Consider the following 23,040-nt stretch of genomic DNA (forward strand, 5'->3'; position numbering starts at 1 on the left):
GTAAAAAATAACCGAGTTGTCGAAGCGTGGAACTCATTACCGGACTCCATAGTGTCATCCCCAAACCCCCAACACTTTACCCTTAGATTATCTACGGTTGACCTTTCCAGATTCCTAAGAGGTCAGTAAGGGGCGAGTACAAGTGCACTAGAGTGGCTTCCGTCCCCTCTCCTATATCTCCTCTACCTTTCTTCTATTCCTATATCTCTTCTTCTATTCTTTCATTGATACGTTCTAATCCTATATCTTCTTTTCTATTATTTCTTAGATATAATTTACTATGAGTATCTCCTCTATAACCTTCATCATGTATTTTATTATGTGTATATAGATATATACCCACTAAAACCCTCATTGTGTATTGGACAAAATAAATAAATGAATAAATAAATAAATAAACAAATGGGGCAAAGAAACTTAAGCCTTGCTTTTCCCTCTAGCCACAGAGGTTTTCAGTGGCTAAAATAGGTTGGCCGATGCATTTTCAGCAGACACTCAGATTACATATTTATTTCTATTTTGCCCTTCAGCCAATGGCAGGCGGGATAGGAATATCCAGGCACACGGACGAAAAAGAAGGAAGGAAGGAAGACGGAAGGAAGGAAGGAAGACAGAAGGAAGGAAGGAAGGAAGGAGGGAAAAAGAAAGAAGGAAAGAAGGAGGGAAAAAGGAACCAAAAATAAATATAGAAATATAGAAGAGGTCCAAATTGGATCTCGGCACAGGAAAGTCCTCCATTTCCTCCTATTTTCACTCCGGTTCCTGCCAAGTGATCCAATTTCCATTCATTCGGCTGAGCCAAAATGTGGTGTGCTGACACCCCCACCCCGCCATAATATCCAGGATATGATTAAGTGGCGGGTTCTGGGGAAGCCCCTCGTTTTCCTTCCTCTGCCTCTTCCTCCTCCTTTCGAACCAGAAGAACGTAGACGATGCAGAAGGACAGAAAACAGCAGACTTCGAATAAAAGCTGGATGCCCACGAACCTGGAAGAGGACGAAAGACAAGAGAGTCACTTGCAGCAGCTTCCTTCGCTTGCTCCGTCAACGGGAGACGCAAAATCTCGTCTTAATAAGTGACAATTTATTAGGAATATTAAGAGAAGAAGGAAAACAGCATTTTTTTTTGCCATCCTGGTTCTTTGCGTGCAGCAATTTGCCTGCCTGTGTCAATTTTTCCGTGGGAAATTCCAATTTTCTGCCTCTTTTTCCTCCCACGTGTGTTTGTTTTTGGCAAACTCTCTCTTTAAAAGTCCTCAGTTGTCCATTTTTGTGGGCCTTAATTAAGGACTCGGCCGCAACGTTCTGAAAATGCATTCCAGGTTCCGAGGCCGAACCTCAAGTCTGAAATACATTTATTGATTCGTAAAATTGGTTAGTTTGAGATTGTTTTTTTTTTTAAAAAATAATTTTTATTTGGTTATTTACATTGGAAAAGGGGATATACAGACAATAAAACAATACAATACAATACAATAACATATATATACATCTACACCTCTAGGATTATCATACTGTAATTTATATTGATGATCTATTCATACTTATACATGAATTAATGCAGTTCTATGTTTATATTACAATTTTTACTTAATAAATTTACAATTCTATGCATGGTATGTATGTATGTATGTTTGGTTTTTATATTAATGGATTTTTAATCATTTCTAATACCAAATTACTATTGTACACTGTTTTATTGTCGCTGTTAGCCGCCCCGAGTCTCCGGAGAGGGGCGGCATACAAATCCAATAAATAAATAAATAATAAATAAATAAATAATTTGATTTGTATGCTGCCCAATCCTGAAGGACTCAGGGCGGCTAATTATTGTAATTAATATAATTATAGTAGTAACTTAAAGTAATTAATTAATTATTATATTTTCAGTTGGTACATCTTTTTGTTTCCAATGTTGTGCAAGACTAATTCTATTTTTTTAAATAAATTTTTATTTACAAATATAGATATATACAGAAAGAAAGAAAAGAAAACGTATATAAAAAGGAAAAAAAACCCAGTACATCACAAATACATATTAAAATATAGGCAAGTACAGGATCAGTCTATAAATTCTTAGTTTGAGATTGGCTTGTTGGTCTTAATCCGTGGAACAGAAGTTGCCTCCAGAAGTTGTGAATGCTCCAACATTGGAAGTTTTTAAACAGATGTTGGATAACCATCTGTCTGCAGAAGTGTAGGGTTTCTTGTCTAAGCAGGGGGTTGGACTAGAAGACCTCCAAGGTCCCTTCCAACTCTGTTGTTGTTGTTATTATTATTATTATTTATTAGATTTGTATGCCGCCCTTCTCCGAAGACTCAGGGCGGCTCACAGAATAGATACAAACATAGCATGTGGCACAAATCTAATAATTTAAAATGCAACTAAAAAATAAATACAACTGTTGTTGTTGTTGTTGTTGTTCTTGTTCTTCTTGTTCTTGTTCTTCTTCTTATTATTATTATTATTACTACTACTACTACTATTATTATTATCATCGTCGTCGTTGTCGTCATCATCTAAATACAGGTCGTCCTTGAGTTACAATGATTAAGGGAGAGCAGAACTTCCGGTGGTAAGCAAGGCGGTCATTGGGTGAGCCACATCTAGTATTGGCTTCCTATGTAGATGGGGAAGGGTCAGCGTTCCCATAGCAAAAATGGAGCTGCATGCGGGCGGGCAGATGTGTCACAGCGAGATTTGGCTTATGCGCATACGCAGAAAGCAAAACTTCACGAGAGGACATGCGGGCGCTTGAGATTTCGGCAATTTTGGGTTATTTTTTTCTTCCACACATGCGCGGAAGCAAAAAAATGCTGAAATCTCATGCACCCGTGCATCTTCTCGCGGGATTTGCTTCCTGCGCATACACAGAAGCCAAATCTTGCTCGGGTGCACCCGCCCGTCCCAGTCAACCAGAGTTATGTGCACATCAGCAACGTTAGCGGAGGTAAGTTGCAGCCCTCGCCTGGTCACATCCAATTTTAGGACTTTGGGGAGGGGTATGGTTGTTAAGCAAATCACAGCAGTTAAGTGAATTATGTGGTCCTTAAATGAATCCGGCTTCCCATATGGACCTTGTTGGAATCTGGCTGGAAGGGTCACTTCCCTTAGCCATAATTTAACGTCCAGACCCCAATCATCTTCAATTGTGGAGCTGATTGGATGTCCCTCCACCATAGAGTCTCTTCCTAGCACGACATCCTTTTTCCTCTGCTGACTAGAAGTTTGGTTCCCCCACCATAGAGTCTCCTCCTAGTACGACATCCTTTTTCCTCTGCTGACTAGAAGTTTGGTTCCCCCACCATAGAGTCTCCTCCTAGCATGACATCCTTTTTCCTCTGCTGACTAGAAGTTTGGTTCCCCCACCATAGAGTCTCTTCCTAACACAACATCCTTTTTCCTCTGCTGACTAGAAGTTTGGTTCCCCCACCATAGAGTCTCCTCCTAGCATGACATCCTTTTTCCTCTGCTGACTAGAAGTTTGGTTCCCCCACCATAGAGTCTCTTCCTAACACAACATCCTTTTTCCTCTGCCGACTAGAAGTCTGATTCCCCCACCATAGAGTCTCCTCCTAGCACGACATCCTTTTTCCTCTGCCGACTAGAAGTTTGGTTCCCCCACCATAGAGTCTCCTCCTAGCACAACATCCTTTTTCCTCCGCTGACCAGAAGTCCGGTTCTATCACCATAGAGTCCCCTCCTAGCATGACATCTTTTTTCCTCTGCCGACCAGAAATCCGGTCCCCCCACCATAGAATCTCTTCCTAGCGTGGCATCCTTTTTCCTCCACCTGTCCCAACCGAAAGCCCTATCAACTGTGCAGCCGATCGGCAACAGGGAGCCGCGGCAGAGGGACGAAAGAGCCACATGTGGCTCCAGAGCCACAGATTGCCGATCCCTGTTCTAGTCCAACCCCTGATCAAGCAGGAGACTCTCGACCATTCCAGACAAATGTCTGCCCAGTCTCAAAAACCTCCAGTGATGGAGCAGCCACCACTTCTGGAGGCAACACTGGTTTCCCTGGACTTAGCTTGTGACTACTAGAAATTCTAGGGTGTTGCCTCTTTTGACCCCATCCCCAGTTCTGCCACCTTCCTCTATACCACAGGTCTTCAAACTTGGCCACTTTAAGACTTGTGGACGTCAACTGCCAGAATTCTCCAGCCAGCAGAGCCTCTTCCAACACTATCATTCATGGCTGGTTGGGAAATTCTGGGAGTTGAAGTCTAAAAGTCTTAAAGATGACAAGACTAGAGACCCCTGACTTAGATGACCCTTCTGGCCTCTTCCAACTCTATCATTCATGGCTGGTTGGGGAATTCTGGGAGTTGAAGTCCACAAGTCTTAAAGATGCCAAGACTAGAGACCCCTGACTTAGATGACCCTTCTGGCCTCTTCCAACTCTATCATTCATGGCCGGCAGAGGAATTCTGGGAGTTGAAGTCCACAAGTCTTAAAGTGGTCAGGTTTGAGAGCCCCTGCCCTACACAAACCGAGATCCTTTGCATATGCTGCGTATCTCCTCAGTCCTGCACGGGGCCAACTAATGTCCGGTTATTAAGACAAGGAAAGGAGCCTGGGATTGGGCAGAGGAAGAGGATTTACCTTTTGCGGAAGGCTGTGTGGTCGTAGTATCGACAGGCTGCTCTCTTTTTGCATTTATATTGCCATAGGAGACAGGTGGTGTCGATGGCACTGCCGTAGACCACAGGCGCAGGCAACCAGGCTGAGAAAGAAGCAAAGGGGGCATCTATATATCTACAGTGGAACCTCTGCCTAAGAAGGCCTCTACTTAATAACTTTTCTAGATAAGAACCAGGTATTCAAGATTTTTTTGCCTCTTCTCAAGAACCATTTTTCACTTACAAACGCGAGCCTCCAAAACTGTAACCGGAAAAGGAGGGGAGAAGCCTCCGTGGGGCTTCTCTAGGAATCTCCTGGGAGGAAACAGGGCTGGAAATGGTAGGGAGAAGCCTCCGTGGGGCCTCTCTAGGAATCTCCTGGGAGAAACAATCCCCTAAAAGGCAGGGAGAAGCCTCCGTGGGGCCTCTCTAGGAATCTCCTGGGAGGAAACAGGGCCTCCACCCTCCCTGTGGTTTCCCCAATCGCACACATTATTTGCTTTTACATTGATTCCGATGGGAAAAATTGCTTCTTCTTACAAATTTTTCTACTTAAGAACCTGGTTATTGAATGAATTAAGTTCTTAAGTAGAGGGACCACTGTATCTATATCTATATTTATCCATATTTGCATTTCCGGCATGTGCGTGCATCTGAGGAATATTTTGCTTCGCCGCATGTGCGGAAGCAAAAAACATTTGTCAAAATCTCACAATCCCGTGTGTCCCCTTGTGAGATTTTGCTTCCTGTTCGTGCCAGAGACACAAGCTCATTTTTTTCTCCTGCTGTGATGGTGTCGACTGTAGCGGTAGGAACCTGCTTCTGCAACCCAGGCACAACCTGATTGTTTTTAAAAAACGATATTTCACGCATTTCCTTAATCCTACATTTAGAAACATAGAAACATAGAAGACTGACGGCAGAAAAAGACCTCATGGTCCATCTAGTCTGCCCTTATACTATTTCCTGTATTTTATCTTAGGATAGATCTATGTTTATCCCAGGCATGTTTAGATTCAGTGATTGTGGATTGACCAACCCTGTCTGCTGGAAGTTTGTTCCAAGGATCTACTACTCTTTCAGTAAAATAATATTTTCTCATGTTGCTTTTGATCTTTTCCCCCAACTAACTTCAGATTGTGTCCCCTTGTTCTTGTGTTCACTTTCCTATTAAAAACACTTCCCTCCTGGACCTTATTTATCACTTTAACGTATATAAATGTTTCGATCATGTCCCCCCTTTTCCTTCTGTCCCCCAGACTCTACAGATTGAGTTCATGAAGTCTTTCCTGATACGTTTTATGCTTAAGACCTTCCACCATTCTTGTAGCCCGTCTTTGGACCCGTTCAATTTCATCCATATCTTTTTGTAGGTGAGGTCTCCAGAACTGGACACAGTATTATTCAAAACGTGGTCTCACCAGCGCTCCATACAGCAGGATCACACAATCTCCCTCTTTCTGCTTGTTACCTCTAGCTATGCTTCTTCTTCTCTGGCTAAACTCAGCCCGTATCCTGCTGCCAGCCCAAAATTCCTGGCAGAACCAGCGGGCCTTGTCTGTTGACTTACCAAGAAGCCTCAAGAGCAGAAATTGTAAGCCCAGGGCGAACGATTTGTCTTCTTTCCTGACGTTCCTGAAACCCCGAAGAAAAAATATAGGATTTGGTTGGGAATAAATATGGTAGGCAGAGAGTGTGGGGGGGGGGGGAATACCGGGGCATGCGAATTTGAGGGTGTCTGATGGAGACCACAACAACACAAGAGCACACAACAGATTTAAACTTAATATTAACCGCTCCAAACTTGACTGTAAAAAATATGACTTCAGTAACCGAGTTGTCGAAGCGTGGAACTCATTACCGGACTCCATAGTGTCATCCCCAAACCCCCAACATTTACCCTTAGATTATCTACGGTTGACCTTTCCAGATTCCTAAGAGGTCAGTAAGGGGCGAGTACAAGTGCACTAGACTGCCTTCCGTCCCCTGTCCTACTGCTCTCCTATATCTCCTATACCTTTCTTCTATTCCTATATCTCTTCTTCCATTCTTTCGTTGATATGTTCTATTCCTATATCTTCTCTTCTATTCTTTCATAGATATATTTTACTATGAGTATCTCCTCTATAACCTTCATCATGTATTTTACTATGTGTATATAGATATATACCCACTAAAACCCTCATTGTGTATTGGACAAAATAAATAAATAAAGAAATAGGTTGGTTATGACCTATAAAGCCCTACATAGCATCGGACCAGAATACCTTTGGGACCGCCTTCTGCCGCACAAATCCCAGCGACCGATTAGGTCCCACAGATTTGGCCTTCTCTGGGTCCCATCGACTAAATAATGCCATCTTGCGGGACCCAGGGGGAGAGCCTTCTCTGTAGCGGCCCCGGCTCTCTTGAATCAACTCCCCCCGGAGATTAGGACCACCCACACCCTCCTCGCCTTTCGTAAGCTCCTGAAAACTCACCTATGTCGCCAGGCATGGGGCAATTGATTTGTCTCTCAGCTACTATGGTTTATGTATGGTTTGTTTGGGTTGTATGATTATTTTTCATAAGGGTTTTTAAAACTGTTTTTAATATTGGATTTGTCTTTCCTTGCCTTTGGTAAGCTGCTTAAAACCCACCTCTGCCGTCAGGCATGGGGGAATTGAGACCCTCTTCCCCCTAGGCCTTTACAATTCTATGCATGGTATTTATGTATGTATGTTTGGTTTTTTTATATTAATGGGCTTTTAATTGTTTCTAACATCAGACTACTATTGTACACTGCTTTATTGTTGCTGTTAGCCGCCCTGAGTCTCTGGAGAGGGGTGGCATACAAATCCAATAAATAAATAAATTTGTACACTGTGTATTGTTCGTTGTGAGCCACCCCGAGTCTTTGGAGAGGGGTGGCATACAAATCTAATAAATAATAATAATAATAATAATAATAATAATAATAATAATAATAATAATAATAATATTTACACATGTTCCTTCTCTGTGCCTTCTCTGCATAGAAGAAGCCCTCCATCAAGGAATTGAATGACTACAGACCAGTTCCTCTAACATCTGTAGTCATGAAAACCTTTGAAAGGCTAGTGATGCCCCACTTGAAAACCATCGGGGATCCACTGTTAGACCCCCTGCAATTTGCATACCGAGCAAATAGATCGGCAGATGGTGCTGTTAATATGGCTCTGCGCTACATCCTTCAACATCTTGAATCTCCAAAGACCTACACAAGGGTCCTCTTTGTAGACTTTAGTTCAGCGGTCAACAGCATTGTTCCAGATGCTCTTCTAACTAAACTAAATCAGCTAGAGATACCTGAACACACTTGCAAGTGGATCACAAGCTTCCTAACAGACAGGGAGCAGCGGGTGAAGCTAAGCAGAATCACCATCAGATACCTGTACAATTAGCACAGCCCCCCCCCCAAGGCTGTGTGCTCTCATCACTTCTCTCTCTGTACCAATGACTGCAATGGTACCCTATGACAATCCTTGTTGGACCTCCTGATTCTTGACAAATGTCTCTTTTCTTGTATGTACACTGAGAGCATCTGCACAAAGACAAATTCCTTGTGTGTCCCATCACACTTGGCCAATAAAGAATTCTATCCTATCCTAACTTCTTACTCTATTCTATTCTATTCTATTCTATTCATATTCATATTCATATTCTATTCTATTCTTCTACTCCACTCCACTCCACTCTCTATTCTCCTATCCTATCCCATCACATTTGTATTATCTATGTTATTTTTATTTTCTCTTCTCTTCTCTTCTTTTCTCTTCTGTTCTCTTCTTTCTCTTCTCTTCTCTTCTTTCTCTTCTCTTCTGTTCTCTTCTTTCTCTTCTCTCCTCTTCTTTCTCTTCTCTTCTCTTCTCTTCTTTCTCTTCTCTTCTCTTCCTTCTGTTCTCTTCTCTTCTTTCTCTTCTCTTCTCTTCTTTCTCTTCTCTTCTCTTCTTTCTCTTCTCTTCTCTTCTTTCTCTTCCTTCTCTTCTCTTCTCTTCTTTCTCTTCTCTTCTCTTCCCTTCCATCCCATCCCATTTGTATTATCTATGTTATTCTTATTCTATTCTATTCTATTCTAAATTCTTATTCTTATTCTATTCTAAATTCTTATTCTTATTTCTATTCTATTCTAAATTCTTATTCTATTCTAGTCCTACTCCCGACTTAACCCTGAAACATGGTTGGGTAGCTTGGGGCCAGTCGTTCTCAGCCCAACCCACGTCACTGGGTGGTTGCTTTGAGAAAAACAAGGAGGGAAGTGCATTGCTATGTTCGATGCCTTGAATTACTATTAAATGATAACCCAGGCATAGCAAAAAATGAACGAATCAAGCGCCCCCTCGCTTGGCTCTTCCGGCTACCTGAGAATCAGCACGAAGGCCGGCGTGTGGGAGAGGCTGCCTAAGAACCCCGATATTGCAATGATCAGGACGAAGGGCATCAGCAAGTGGGAACAGGAGGAGCCGCAGTGGCCGGGCTTAGCGTACCCAATGGCGCCGTTGACCAGGATGCAGTTGCAATGGGTGTAGTTCTGGAGAGAAAGAGCAAAAGGTCAGGGAAGGGAGGATCAAGGGAGTGGCGGAACGATAGAAGGGGCCTTGGGGGTCTCCTAGTCCAGCCCCTGCTCAAGTAGGGGACCTTACATGATCTCCTGCTTATGATGTCATTGTAAGCCATTGTAAGATTTTATACACTTCGATCCAGTCACCCCTTAAACCAGGGTTTCCCAACCTTGGCCACTTGAAGATATTTGGACTTCAACTCCCAGAATTCCCCAGCCAACGAATTCTGGAAGTTGAAGTCCAAATATCTTCAAGTGGCCAAGGTTGGGAAACACTGCCTTAAACGCCATCTTTCAAGGTTGAAAAGACGGTGTTTAAGGGGTGACTTGATCGAAGTGTATAAAATCCTGCATGAGATAGAAAAGGGGGATAGAGAAAAAAATTCTCTATCAAACAATACTAGGATGAGGGGCCCCTCCCTAAAGCTCATAGGTGAGAAAGGGAGGACAAATAAAGGGAAATATTTCTTCCCCCAAAATGTCATTGGTTTATGGGTTTCCCTTCCAGAAGAGGTTGTGACAGCTGTCAGCCTGGAGAGCTTCAAGGCAGGATTAGATAGATTCATGGATGTCAAGTGTATCATGGGTGGTTATTGAAACGGATGTCCAAGTGCCGCCTCTATGTTGGTTGAGGCAGGCAGGGTTCCCTCGGGTACCACTTGTTGGGGGTCCAGGGAAAGGGAGGGTTTTGCCTTCTCTTTCTGCTCAAGATCCCCATGGACAACTGGTGGGATTGGGCGGCATAGAAGTCGAATTAAATTAAAAATAATCATAATAAATAAATAATAAATAACGAAGCATGCCCAACCTCGGGACTTTAAGGCTTGTTGAAGTTTATGAAAACCAAGATGTTTCGTTATTCATCCAAGTGACTTCTTCAATCAAAATGATCGTTTTAGGGTTGACACCCAGGAGTTGTTGGAAGGCACAAACTCTTGCCATACTAACTACAGGGGTTTTTCTCTTTCTCCCCCAAATGAAATGCAATATGGTAATGAAGGTAAGTGTAAACGCGATAAAGTTGCGCTCGTTTTTAACCCGTCTTTCCAACCTGACAGTGGGAAGAGGACTTCTACTCACCACGACGTTCTTGGTGATGGGATTGAAGTTGACTTTGATGCAGCCCGCAAAGCAAGGGGAGATGTATTCCAGGCGGTCCTGTCCACAAACCGGGTTGAAAAAGGAGGGCGAACAATTGCACTTAAGGTTGCAGGGCGTCATCAGCTGCCAAGATGCAGAACTATGAAAGGGGGAAAATATATCCATATGCATACATATATACATACATACATACATACATGGTTAGAAATTTTGTTTATATCTAACACGAAAGAGCAAAGAGAACAGTCTGTAATACTCTCCTGTTAGTTTGTCCAATATATGTGGCTGGGCAGATTTTACACGGTATTTGATAACCTCCCTGGTTTTCTAGCTGGATATTGTCTTTCGGGTTTCTTAGGATGTTGGCTATTTTTTTATCTGTACCAAAGGCTGTCTTGATGTTGTGTTTGCGGAGAATTTTGCTGATTTTATCTGTGGTGCCTTTGATGTAAGGGAGGAGGGCGACGCCATTGTCCTGTTCTGTGTCTTGGTTCTTGGGGGGTGTCTCTTTTTGGATTAAGTCGGTGATTGCCTCTCTTTGGAATCTATTGGAAATTAATACGTTTGTGAGACTGTGTATATGACGGTCTTGGTATATTCTTCCCGTGTAGGATTTGGAAATTTCTGGCGACGTTTCGACGAGGTCCCACTCGTCATCTTCAGGCTGGTGTTTCTGTCCTTGTTCTAGGGCGAACACAGCGAGACCTGAGCTGCCTTCCTTCTATAAATACTGGTGGCTGGGTGTGGTTTGATGGCTCAGCAATTGCCTGATGTGTAGTAAATGCACGTGTTGCAGAACATAAGAATGCATTAAGGAAAAAAGAAAAAACCTCCTCCCTTTTCCAACACTTCAAAACTACAGGACATGAAATTGATTTTGACAGTACTAAATTAATTTTCAAAACAGAACACTACAGCAAAAGAATAATCATGGAAGCCATCGAGATAGAAAAACATCCCCAAAATATGAACAAGCGGGATGATACCTCCCGCCTACCAGACATTTGGAAACCAGCCCTCATTAACAAACCTATCCCAGCCATAGAAACTGAAACCAGACTCAGAACACACATTGCAAAACAATCAAGTAGCCTGCAAGCTCCAACTACTCAGGATATCACGCCTAATCCACAACTACTGTTCGCCCTAGAACAAGGACAGAAGCACCAGCCTGAAGATGACGAGTGGGACCTCGTCGAAACATCACTAGAAATTTCCAAATCCTACACGGGAAGAAACCCGAATATGCCAAGACCGTTATACATACATATACACATACACACATATATACATCCGAGTTTTTGGAGAGGGGCAGCATACAAATCTAATAAATAATAATAATACATAGAAATTTTGTTTATATCTAACACGAAAGAGCAAACAAAGAGAACAGTCAGCATGTGCTTTACTGCTCAACCGTTAACAAAAAACAGAAAATTCTACTTAGAACAAAAGAGCATAGAGCGTGGATGGCTCAGGAATTCTGGGAGTTGAAATCCATGTGTCATAAAAGGGCCCATCCTTCCTCATCCTGGATTTAAATCCTTCACTTGACATAGCTTCGGTTTACGTACCATTGATTATTATTATTATTATTATTATTATTATTATTATTATTTATTAGATTTGTATGCTGCCCCTCTCCGTAGAATCATGGCAATACAGTACATGTGACCCGCTTAGTAACAATCACCTTGCTCAGCGACCAAAATTCTGGTCTCAGTTGTGTTCATAAATTGAGGTACAACCAGTAGTGAGTTGCTACCCGTACAGTAGGGGACTGCGCACCAATAGTGGCCACCAGATTGTGCAATTTGGGCGCCACCATCTTTTTTCTCCAATTTCTCGTATTTTTTGCTTCATGTGATGGCGGAAACAAAATCTTGCAAACAATAGACACATCATACAATACAATCTCTTTGCAGATGATGTCAAACTATTTAATACCACCGACAATACTGCTACCCTTCAAAAAGACCTTGACCACGTAGCAGAAGGGTCTAAAACCTGGCAACTTCAAATCCCCACCACTAAATGCTCTGTCTTACATATTGGTAAAAAGAATCAGAAGACTAAATATAAACCTGGAGGAATTGAACTTATTGATAACCCTCAATCTGTCAAAGACCTTGGAGTACTCATATCCAGTGATCTAAGTCCTAGAGCCCACTGCAACAACACTGGCAAAAAGGCTTTAAGAGTTGTTAACCTAATCCTTCGCAGCTTCTTCTCTGGTAATTTTGAACTGCTAACAAGAGCTTACAAAACATTTGTCAGACCAATCCTAGAATACAGCTCACCTGTATGGAACCCACATTGCATATCTGACATCAACACAATTGAGAGAGTCCAGAAATATTTCACAAGAAGAGTCCTTCACTCCTCTTCTCACAACAAAATACCTGACTCCGCCAGACTTGAAATTCTTGGTTTAGGCAACTTACAACTCCGTCGTCTCCATTTCGACTTAATTATAGTTCAAAAAATCATCTACCAAAATGTCCTATCTGTTAACGACTACGTCACCTTCAACCGCAACAACACAGGAGCACGAAATAGATTTAAACTAAATGTCAACCGCTCCAAACTTGACTGCAAAAAATACGACTTCAGCAACAGAGTAATCAACGCCTGGAATATACTACCTGACTCTGTGGTTTCTACTCCTAACCTCAAAACCTTTAACCTTAGACTATGTACAATTGACCTCTCCCCCTTCCTAAAAGGTCTATGTAAGGGGCCTGCATAAGCGCCCCACTGTGCCTACTGTCCCTGTCCTATTTATCTTCCTTTGTTACTTTTTATCATTACTTATCTCATGTTTTATTTGTACAAATTACCACCCTATAATTGCTTGACAAAACAAACAAACAAACAAACAAATAAATAAATAATTATTACAAGCAGTTTACAGGAACTTGTCTATTTTTTGTATGTGTTTGTTTTTTGTTTCAAAAAATTCAATAAAAACAATTTTTAAAAAAGAAACAAAATCTTGTGTGGAGATGCGCGTGTGTTTGGGTGATTTTTTTGCCTACGTGTATGTTCAGCAGCAATAAATTGCTGAAATCTCACACATGTGCGTCCCCTCCTGAGATTTCATCGTATTTTTGCTTCCCAGGCATGCGCAGAAGCAAAAACGCCCCAGTGACGCACGCAAAAGCATGCGCGCAAACGCAAGACGACCGAAGCTGTGTGCACTGTGCATGGTAGGGGCGGTAGTGGCAATCTGCCCCTGGGTACCACCAGTGATGGGCTGCTGCCCCTGTCGGGAGGGGGGGCTCAGTGGGGGTAATAAATTTATGCACTATTTCTTGAATAAATAGTTTTTTATTGTCCTTCCTTCTCTAGCATCTTAGTATGACCCTTCATGGCTTATAAATAGGAAATCATTAAATAGCATGTTTTTACCCATCAACGCTGTAATCATTTTAATCATGATCTAGAACTGAACTTTTACAGCAATGAAAGAAAATTGAGCTACTTGCCTAATCTGTTATCATACTGAACCTTGTGGGTTCAGTCCAAACGTTAAAATGTACTTGTGCTCCTCAACAAATAATAATAATAATTATTATTATTATTATTTATTAGATTTGTATGCCGCCCCTCTCGTAGACTCGGGGCGGCTCACAGCAGTGATAAAAACAATATACAATGACAAATCTAATAGTTAGAATCTAAAATAACAATGATACATTTAAAAAGTCTAAAAAACAAGAAACCCAAATATATAAAAAACATACATACAGTCATATCATACATACAAAAAAACCCTACATAGGCAGGGGGAGATGTTTCAGTTCTCCCACGCTTGACGACAGAGGAGGGTTTTAAGGAGTTTATGAAAGGCAAGGAGGGTGGGGGCAGTCCTAATCTCTGGGGGGAGCTGACTCCAGAGGGTTGGAGCTGCCACAGAAAAGGCTCTTCCTCTGGGTCCCGCCAAATGACATTGTTTAGTTGCTATTATTTGTCCTTCTGGTGGCTATTCAAATAATAATGTGACTTAATTATCTGAAAAAGAGTCCAAGCACCTATTTGAAAAGTTATCTTGGTCAGTAAGCAGTGATGGGCTACCAAACCTTTTACTACCACACTGTGGGCGTGGTAGATGCATTGGGGGCTCCAGGGTGGGGCTCCATTTTCGCTACCCCACTGCATTCTCGTCATCCAGGCAGTAGCCCACCCCTGATTATCTACTATAGAAAGTGTATGAACACACAAAAACACACACAGCTCTTCTAAAATTATACACATTCAAACTCATTTACTGCGATAGGAAAAACAGACCCAGAGCCCAGAGGGGGAAAAAAAGAAAAAAAATCTAAATTTTGCTACCGGTTCTGCGTACCTGACCGTACCTGTAGGTGACCATCACTGTTGGTAAGCCACTCCCACCCAGTCACATGACCATTAAGCCATCCCCGGTCACATGATTGTCAAGCCACTCCCACCTGGTCAAATGGCCAGCAAGCCACTCCTACCATAAAGCCACACCCACAAATCAAGGCACGCCCGCAGTCAAACATTTTGGCAGCACATCGCTGGGTACAATAGTGTCAACCCCTAACCCCCAACACTTCTCCCTTAGACTCTCCACGATTGACCTCTCCAGGTTCCTAAGAGGCCAGTAGGGGGCGTGCATAAGTGCACTGGTGTGCCTTCCGTCCCCTGTCCAATTGTCTTTCCTTTATCTCATATATCATATATATTTTCTTCCTTTCATATACCTTCTCCTCTAAGTTCACTTTCACCCTTTACCCTGCTGCACGAATCCCAGCGACCGGTTAGGTCCCACAGAGTCGGCCTTCTCCGGGTCCCGTCGAGTAAGCAATGTCGTCTGGCGGGACCCAGGGGAAGAGCCTTCTCTGTGGGGGCTCCGACCCTCTGGAACCAGCTCCCCCCTGAGATTAGGATTGCCCCCACCCTCCCTGCCTTTCGTAAACTCCTTAAGACCCACCTCTGTCGTCAAGCGTGGGGGAACTAAAACATCTCCCCCTTGCCCATGTTGTTTTGCCATTTGATTGATTGACTGTGTGCCTGTTTTTTTATATATATTGGGATTGTTTTATGAATTTTGTAATTTAAAATTGTAATTAGATTGGTGGGAATTGGATTTGTTACTATGTACTGTTTTTATTATTGTTGTGAGCCGCCCCGAGTTTGCGGAGAGGGGCGGCATATAAATCCAATAAATCTAATCTAATCTAATCTAATCTAACTTCATGTCTATTTTCTTCCTATGTATTTGTGTATTGGAGAAATGAATAAATAAAATAAATAAATAAATAAATAAATAAACAACCCTCCCAATTCGAGTTTGCCTACCTTCCGGAGTAGTCCAGCCCTGCAATCGGCTGGGTGGGACACCCCATGAAGAGTAGGGGGATGTCAAAGAGGGCGCAAAAGGCCATGCTGATGATGCACAAGACGGTTGCCTGCTGCAGAGAGAAATTGAAGCTCTTGATGATGGCACCGCCAAGGATGATCCCCAGCATGGCCCCTGGGATGTTGACGGCTCCTGGGGGTCAGAGGGAGAGGGAGAGAGAGTGCCAAAGGTTTAGGGCTGCCCCCCCTGTAAAGAACAGGGAGCGGGGGGTCCCTTTATTTCCCAAAGCCCCATAGGACAAAAAACAACCATACCTGTCCCTTACCTAGGATCATGTTGGCCAAGGCTGCTGTCAGAGTAAATTGCTGCTCCAGGAATTTAGCCAGGAAAGTGGACAAACCAGCAATCATGGCCGAAAGGTTAACTACCGCCAAAACCACCATGACAAATATCGGATTATTGAGATTTCTTAGTAGCACCACCGGAAACACTGGAAAGCCAGAGAGAAAAAGAAGAGCAAGGTGGTAAAAAAAAATTAAAGATTAACCACTGGTGCCAAAGATAGGGAGTCCTTGTCTCTAGAACCAATTTGTCACAATTTTCTTTTTTAATAGATGACACTTTGTTTGTCATATTTAATGCCAAGTATTTGATCGTTTTTGTTGTTTGTAAGTTCAGGACTTTTTCCCAATTGTTTTTTGGTTTTTTGAGTCATATTTCAGTCATGGCACCGGACCAGAATATCTCCGGGACCGCCTTCTGCCGCACAAATCCCAGCGACCAGTTAGGTCCCACAGAGTGGGTCTTCTCCGGGTCCCGTCGACTAAGCAATGTCATTTGGCGGGACCCAGGAGAAGAGCCTTCTCTGTGGCGGCCCCGACCCTCTGGAACCAGCTCCCCCCAGATATCAGAGTTGCCCCCACCCTCCTTGCCTTTCGCAAGCTCCTTAAAACCCACCTCTGTCGCCAGGCATGGGGGAATTGAAATTTCTCTTCCCCCTAGGCTTATTGAATTTATACATGGTATGCTTGTTTGCATGAGTGGTTCTTTCAATTGGGGTTTTTAGATTGTTTTTAATATTAGATTTGTTTACTTTGTCTTTTTATATTGTTGTTAGCCGCCCCGAGTCTTCGGAGAGGGGCAGCATACAAATCTAATAAATAATGATAATAATGATAATAATGATAATAATGATAATAATGATAATAATGATAATAATGATGATAATGATGATAATATTAATAATAATAATAATAATAATAATTATTATTATTATTATTTTAGGTTTTTGTTTATTGATTTTTAGTCCAGAAAACTCCCAGTATTTTTCTATCTCCCTAAGTAGTTTTGCACCTGATTCTAGTGAGTCTTCACAAAAAAAACCCATGTCATCCGGATATGCCTGAGTTTTGTATTCTTGGTCTTTAATTTTAATACCCTTTATCTCATCATTATTTTGTATCTTGTTTAGTAATATTTAGTAATTTAGTTTAGTAATATTTCTTGCGCTATTATGAAAAGTAAGGGTGACAAGGGGCATCCTTGACAGACCCCTTAACTTGACTTACAATTAATAATTTAATAATAATAATAATTTATTAGATTTGTATGCCGCCCCTCTCCGCAGACTCGGGGCGGCTCACAACAATAATAAAACAATGCACAATGTGACAAATCTAATGTTTAAGAGAAAACACATTAAAAACCCAACATTTAAAAAACCATGCAACACAAGCATACAGTGCATAAACTACAAGCACAAACTACAGTGGAGCCCAATACTTTTGTTATATTAACAACAACAACAACAACAGAGTTCAAAGGGACCTTGGAGGTCTTCTAGTCCAACCCCCTGCTTAGGCAGGAAACCCTACACCACTTCAGACAGATGGTTTTCCAACATATGTTTAAAAACTTCCAGTGTTGGGGCATTCACAACTTCTGGAGGCAGGTTGTTCCACTGGTTAATTGTTCTCACTGTCAGGAATTTTCTCTTTAGTTCTAAGTTGCTTCTCTCCTTGTTTAGTTTCCACCCATTGCTTCTTGTTCTACCCTCAGGTGCTTTGGAGAATAGCCCGACTCCCTCTTCTTTGGGGCAACCCCTGAGATATTGGAATAGGATAGCAGTCTTCCAATATCTTAAGGTTGCTACAAAGAAGAAGGAGTCCAGCTATTCTCCAAAGCCCCTGAGGGTAGAACAAGAAGCAATGGGTGGAAACTAAACAAGGAGAGAAGCAACTTAGAACTAAGGAGAAATTTCATGATTTCATGAATTAATCCATGGAACAGAAGTTGCCTCCAGAAGTTGTAAATGCCCCAACACTGGAAGTTTCTAAGAAGATGTTGGGTAACCATCTGTCTGAAGTAGTGTAGGGTTTCCTGCCTAAGCAGGGGGTGGGACCTCCAAGGTCCCAACTCTGTTGTTGTTGTTGTTGTTGTTGTTGTTGTTGTTGTTGTTGTTGTTGTTGTTGTTGTTCTTCTTCTTCTTCTTCTTCTTCTTCTTCTTCCTCCTCTTCCTCTTCCTATTATTATTATTATTATTATTATTATTATTATTATTATTATTATTATTATTATTATTATTATTATGTCAGTACAACACAGCAAACAAGATCACTATGCTGGATTTCGTATTTCATCACCAGTCGGGCGCTTCCCAAGCACCTAGGATTGAGTGATGTAGCGGCGAATTATGTTTGCCGATCCCAATAAAGTGACCTTTTGCAATTGACAGATGGAGATTTTGTCAATTCCAATGGTTTTCAAATGTCCGCTGAGATCCTTTGGCCCTGCGCCCAGCGTGCCAAGGACCACTGGGACCACTTTCACTGGCTTATGCCAGAGTCGTTGCAGTTCGATTTTTAGATCTTCGTATTTCACTAATTTCTCTAGCTGCTTCTCCTCAATTCTACTGTCTCCTGGGATTGCGATGTCGATGATCCATACTTTCTTTTTCTCCACGATCACAATGTCTGGTGTGTTATGCTTCAGAATTCGGTCAGTCTGAAGTCGGAAGTCCCACAGTAGTTTTGCTTGCTCATTTTCGACCACTTTTTCGGGCTTATACACCAGTTCTTTGCCATTGGTAAATGGTAGTTCCGGCACAAGTTCCAGTGGATCATCTGTGCCACAGCATTGTGTCTATGCTTGTAGTCAGTCTGTGCGATCTTTTTGCAGCAGCTGAGTATGCGATCGATTGTTTCCTCTGTTTCTTTACAGAGTCTGCACTTTGGATCGTCTGTTGATTTTTCAATTCTGGCTTTGACAGCATTTGTTCTAATGGCCTGTTCTTATGCCGCCAGTATTAGTCCCTCTGTCTCCTTTTTGAGTGTTCCACTTGTAAGCCATGACCAGGTCCTTTCTTTATCCACTTTGCCTTCAATCTTCTCCAAGAACTGGCCATGCAATGCTTTGTTCTGCCAACTGTCCATACAATTATTATTATTACTACTACTACTACTACTATTATTATTATTATTATTATTAATAATATTATTATTATTATACAAGAGAAAAAGAGCAAATCTGGTTAGTAGCCCTTCCAAAACACCTTTTGGCCACTAGAAAAAGTAAAATCCTGACCTTGTGCCAAAACAGCTGTCATTCGTAACTCCGTATCCCAAAAATAGGGAGGGAGGAATCTTAAATTTCTCCTTTTGGAACAAGCTATACTTGCAATCAATACTCCTGGGCAGTGTGTTAATGCAACAAAGGCCTATTCTCTCTCTCTCTATTTTTTTTTACACATTTGGAAGAATCGAGGTCCATAAATATAGGTTCCCTGCCTCGTGGCAACCTAAGAACTTTAAATCAAACTGTCCTCTTCTAATACGGATAAGAGGCCTCCTAAATTTCACCCCTCCAGCGATTCTCTCTGTTCCTTTTCATTAGGGCAATTTATCTCGTGGCCTTTCTCCTGTTTAAAATCTGTATCTTTGAAAAATGGCATTAATTTAGGACGGTGGAATTAACGTGTCAAGGGCGTTAATGAGCCTGGGAGCCATTCATATATATATATATATATATAGTATAGGGATTTATCTATAATTCACATGGGAAAGGAGCGTGAATTATACATAAATAAAGGAAGATCCATATCCATGGTCAGCTAGGAACTGTGCTGTCGTGTATCCAGAAAGCCAGAGAAAAAAATGGGAGGTTAAGGTTTAATTTATCGATTAGAAGAGATAGATGGGTGTTCAAATTATGTTCTGGAAAATCTTAGTGAGGAACCCAGTGTTCTTTCTTTATCAGGGTTTTATTTATTCGGCCTTTTTTATTGTTGTTATTTTTTAAAAACCAAAGAAACAAAATTTCTAAGACCAAAAGTGACTTAGAGAATGAAGGAAAATTAACTTAAAGGAGAATAAAACAAAAGCGAATGAGAAAAGACCAAGAAAAGACTGATAATATCAGCAAGTTGGCTATTTATTTGTTTTATTTATTTATTTATTTATTTATTTTGTCCAATACACAATGAGGGTTTTAGAGGGTATATATCTATATACACATAGTAAAATACATGATGAAGGTTATAGAGGAGATACTCATAGTAAAATATATCTAAGAAATAATAGAAAAGAAGGTATAGTAATAGAACATATCAATGAAAGAATAGAATGAGAGATATAGGAATAGAAGAAAGGTATAGGAGATATAGGAGAGCAATAGGACAGGGGACGGAAGGCACTCTAGTGCACTTGTACTCGCCCCTTACTGACCTCTTAGGAATCTGGACAGGTCAACTGTAGATAATCTAAGGGTAAAGTGTTGGGGGTTTGGGGATGACGCTATGGAGTCCGGTAATGAGTTCCACGCTTCGACAACTCGGTTACTGAAGTCATATTTTTTACAGTCAAGTTTGGAGCGGTTAATATTAAGTTTAAATCTGTTGTGTGCTCTTGTGTTGTTGTGGTTGAAGCTGAAGTAGTCGCCGACAGGCAGGACGTTACAGCATATGATCTTGTGGGCAATACTTAGATGTTGTTTAAGGCGTCTTAGTTCTAAACTTTCTATTATGAGTTGGCCACAGAGAATGGGCTGTATGGTGCATTGTTTCATGCCACCATCTGGAGCAACTGAGGATTTTGTGAGCCCTCCAAAATCAGAGGTCCCCAACCTTGGTTACTTTAAAACGTGTGGACTTCAAATCCCAGAATTCCTCAGCCAGCCATGAATGATAGAGTTGGAAGAGGCCAGAAGGGTCATCTAAGTCAGGGGTCGCCAACCTGGGCCACTTTAAGACTTGTGGACTTCCACTCCCAGAGTTCCTTAGCCAGCCAGGAATGATAGAGTTGCAAGAGGCCAGAAGGGTCATGTATTCCTCAGCCAACTTTGGAGACCCCTGCTCCAGATGAATGGCCGATGAAGAAACCTGCCAGTTGAGTTGGCCACCTGGCTCAAAGGCTTACTTTTGATGAACTGAGGGAGGGTGAAGCTTTCCTCCTCCGGGGTGTTATTCTTTATCTGCTCGGCGACTTCTTCCTTGGTCATGTTGGCAATGTTCTTTCGTGGGACCTCATCCTAGGAGGGAGGGAAATTGAAAATTCAAAATGGAAAAGGACCGGCAAGCCACTTCTGGGAGACTTTGTGAGAAACCTTCCAATCCTATCACTTCTCACAATGCTAGACAATACAGTAACAACAGTAGAGACGTTCACATTTCTGGGTTCTATCATATCTCAAGACCTAAAGTGGTCACCTAACATCAAAAACGTCATCAAAAAAGCACCACGAAGGATGTTCTTTCTGCGCCAACTCGGGAATCTCAAACTGCCCAAGGAGCTGCTGATCCAGTTCTACAGAGGAATCATTGAGTCTGTCATCTGCACCTCTATCAGTGTCTGGTTCGGTTCTGCAACCCAACAAGACCAACACAGACTTCAGAGGAGAATCAGAACTGCAGAAAAAACAATGGCTGCCAACCTGCCTTCCATTGAGGACCTGTAGACTGCACGAGTCAAAAAGAGGACGGTAAAAATATTGACTGACCCCTCACATCCTGGACACAAACTGTTTCAACTCCTACCCTCAAAACGACACTATAGAGCCCTGCACACCAAGACAACTAGGTACAAGAACAAGTTTTTCCCGAACGCCATCACTCTGCTAAACAAATAATTCCCCCAACACTGTCAAACTTTTTACTAAATCTGCACTTCTATTACTATCAGTTTTTTCTTATCATTCCTGTCACCCATTTCCTCTCACTTATGACTGTATGAATGTAACTTGTTGCTTGTATCCTTAAGGTTTTTATTAATTGTTTCCCGATTGCTTATTTGACCCCTATGACCATCATTAAGTGTGGTACCTTGTGATTCTTGACAAATGTCTTTTTTCTATTATGCACACTAAGAGCATCTTCACCAAAGACAAATCCCTTGGCCAATCAATGTCCCCAAGTTGCTTTTTCCAAAACTTTCTTGGTTTTCTTATCCCCTTGAATGTCTTTCATTTCACATCTAATGTTGTGGTTAGCTCTGGCCCACCTCCTGCCCCAAGGACTGTGGATGTGGGGGAGACATCCACATGCTGCAGGCCTGTTTTGCCCCCCCGGTGGAATCTGCTGATGAAGGCTCCTCTGAACAAGAAGACATGAGTGACAGGGAGGAGGAGAGTGGGGCAGACAGCTCAGAAGGAGATCAATTCTCTAGCTCCTCCTTGGATTCGGAACAAGAGTTAATGATACAGCCACGCATGCGGAGAGCGATGCATAGACAACAACAACTGAGAGATTATTATCGAAGAAAATGAGGCCACCTGTGGTTGGGTGGGGCTGTGGTCATTAGTGAGGCTGCTATAAAGAGCAGCCTGTGGGTTTGGCCATTGTGGAGGATTATCTGATCCTTGTGTTTCGTGACTGCTTTACTGACTTTGACCTTTTGTGTGCTGATTTTTCCCCGCTTTGAAACTAAACCAGAGCAAAGTGTGTTTCACTTTGTGAAAGAAGAAGGACCGTGAATTGCCTCACAGCTGCAAGCTAAGTATCACAGAACTGATAAGGGACTTGTACCAATTACCAATTTGTTTGGAGACCAGTGCTCTTTGCTATACAAAAAGAGGGCTTAGTTTATTTGCATTTTTGGTATAAAGAACATTGTTTTGAATTTTCAAACGTGTGTGTGTCTGCAATTGTATCTGTGCATTTTCGGGAGGATTCTACCAGAGAGCCCGACAGAACATCTAAGGACCCTTTTCAGAACACTATGTTAAAAAAAGTAAACTTATTACAGGGTTTCAAGAATAAGAGGCTGAGAGAAGGCAAAAGGTTATCGCTGCCAGTTCATGAGAAGCCAGAGATAGCAAGCCAGCCAGAAGTTTAAGGGGAAGCCTTGGCCAGGAGCAGCTGCATCGGATTCGTATAAAAGAGGCTCTGGAACTCTCCAAAAATAAAAAGAGGAGAT

General features: G+C 42.0%; 1 protein-coding gene across 5 annotated transcripts in view; it reads right to left on the reverse strand.

Moving 5' to 3' along the window:
- Positions 1-481: 481 nt before the first annotated feature.
- The window catches only part of SLCO2B1 (solute carrier organic anion transporter family member 2B1), an 83,670-nt gene continuing 61,111 nt past the window's right edge, over positions 482-23,040 (reverse strand). For 2 of the 5 annotated variants that reach the window (XM_070749446.1, XM_070749445.1), the window contains 8 exons: positions 21,046-21,157; positions 15,960-16,124; positions 15,634-15,826; positions 10,285-10,444; positions 9,005-9,174; positions 6,196-6,260; positions 4,609-4,729; positions 762-986 (listed from right to left, as the gene is read on the reverse strand). In XM_070749446.1, coding sequence (XP_070605547.1) covers positions 851-986; positions 4,609-4,729; positions 6,196-6,260; positions 9,005-9,174; positions 10,285-10,444; positions 15,634-15,826; positions 15,960-16,124; positions 21,046-21,157 — 1,122 coding nt within the window. In that variant the 3' untranslated portion in view covers positions 762-850. Of the gene's footprint in view, positions 987-4,608; positions 4,730-6,195; positions 6,261-9,004; positions 9,175-10,284; positions 10,445-15,633; positions 15,827-15,959; positions 16,125-21,045; positions 21,158-23,040 lie in introns of all 5 variants that reach the window. The other 3 variants (XM_070749447.1, XR_011558918.1, XM_070749448.1) reach the window with 3 other exon arrangements.

Source organism: Erythrolamprus reginae, chromosome 4 (genome assembly GCF_031021105.1).
Source record: "Erythrolamprus reginae isolate rEryReg1 chromosome 4, rEryReg1.hap1, whole genome shotgun sequence".
Taxonomy (NCBI): domain Eukaryota; kingdom Metazoa; phylum Chordata; class Lepidosauria; order Squamata; family Dipsadidae; genus Erythrolamprus; species Erythrolamprus reginae.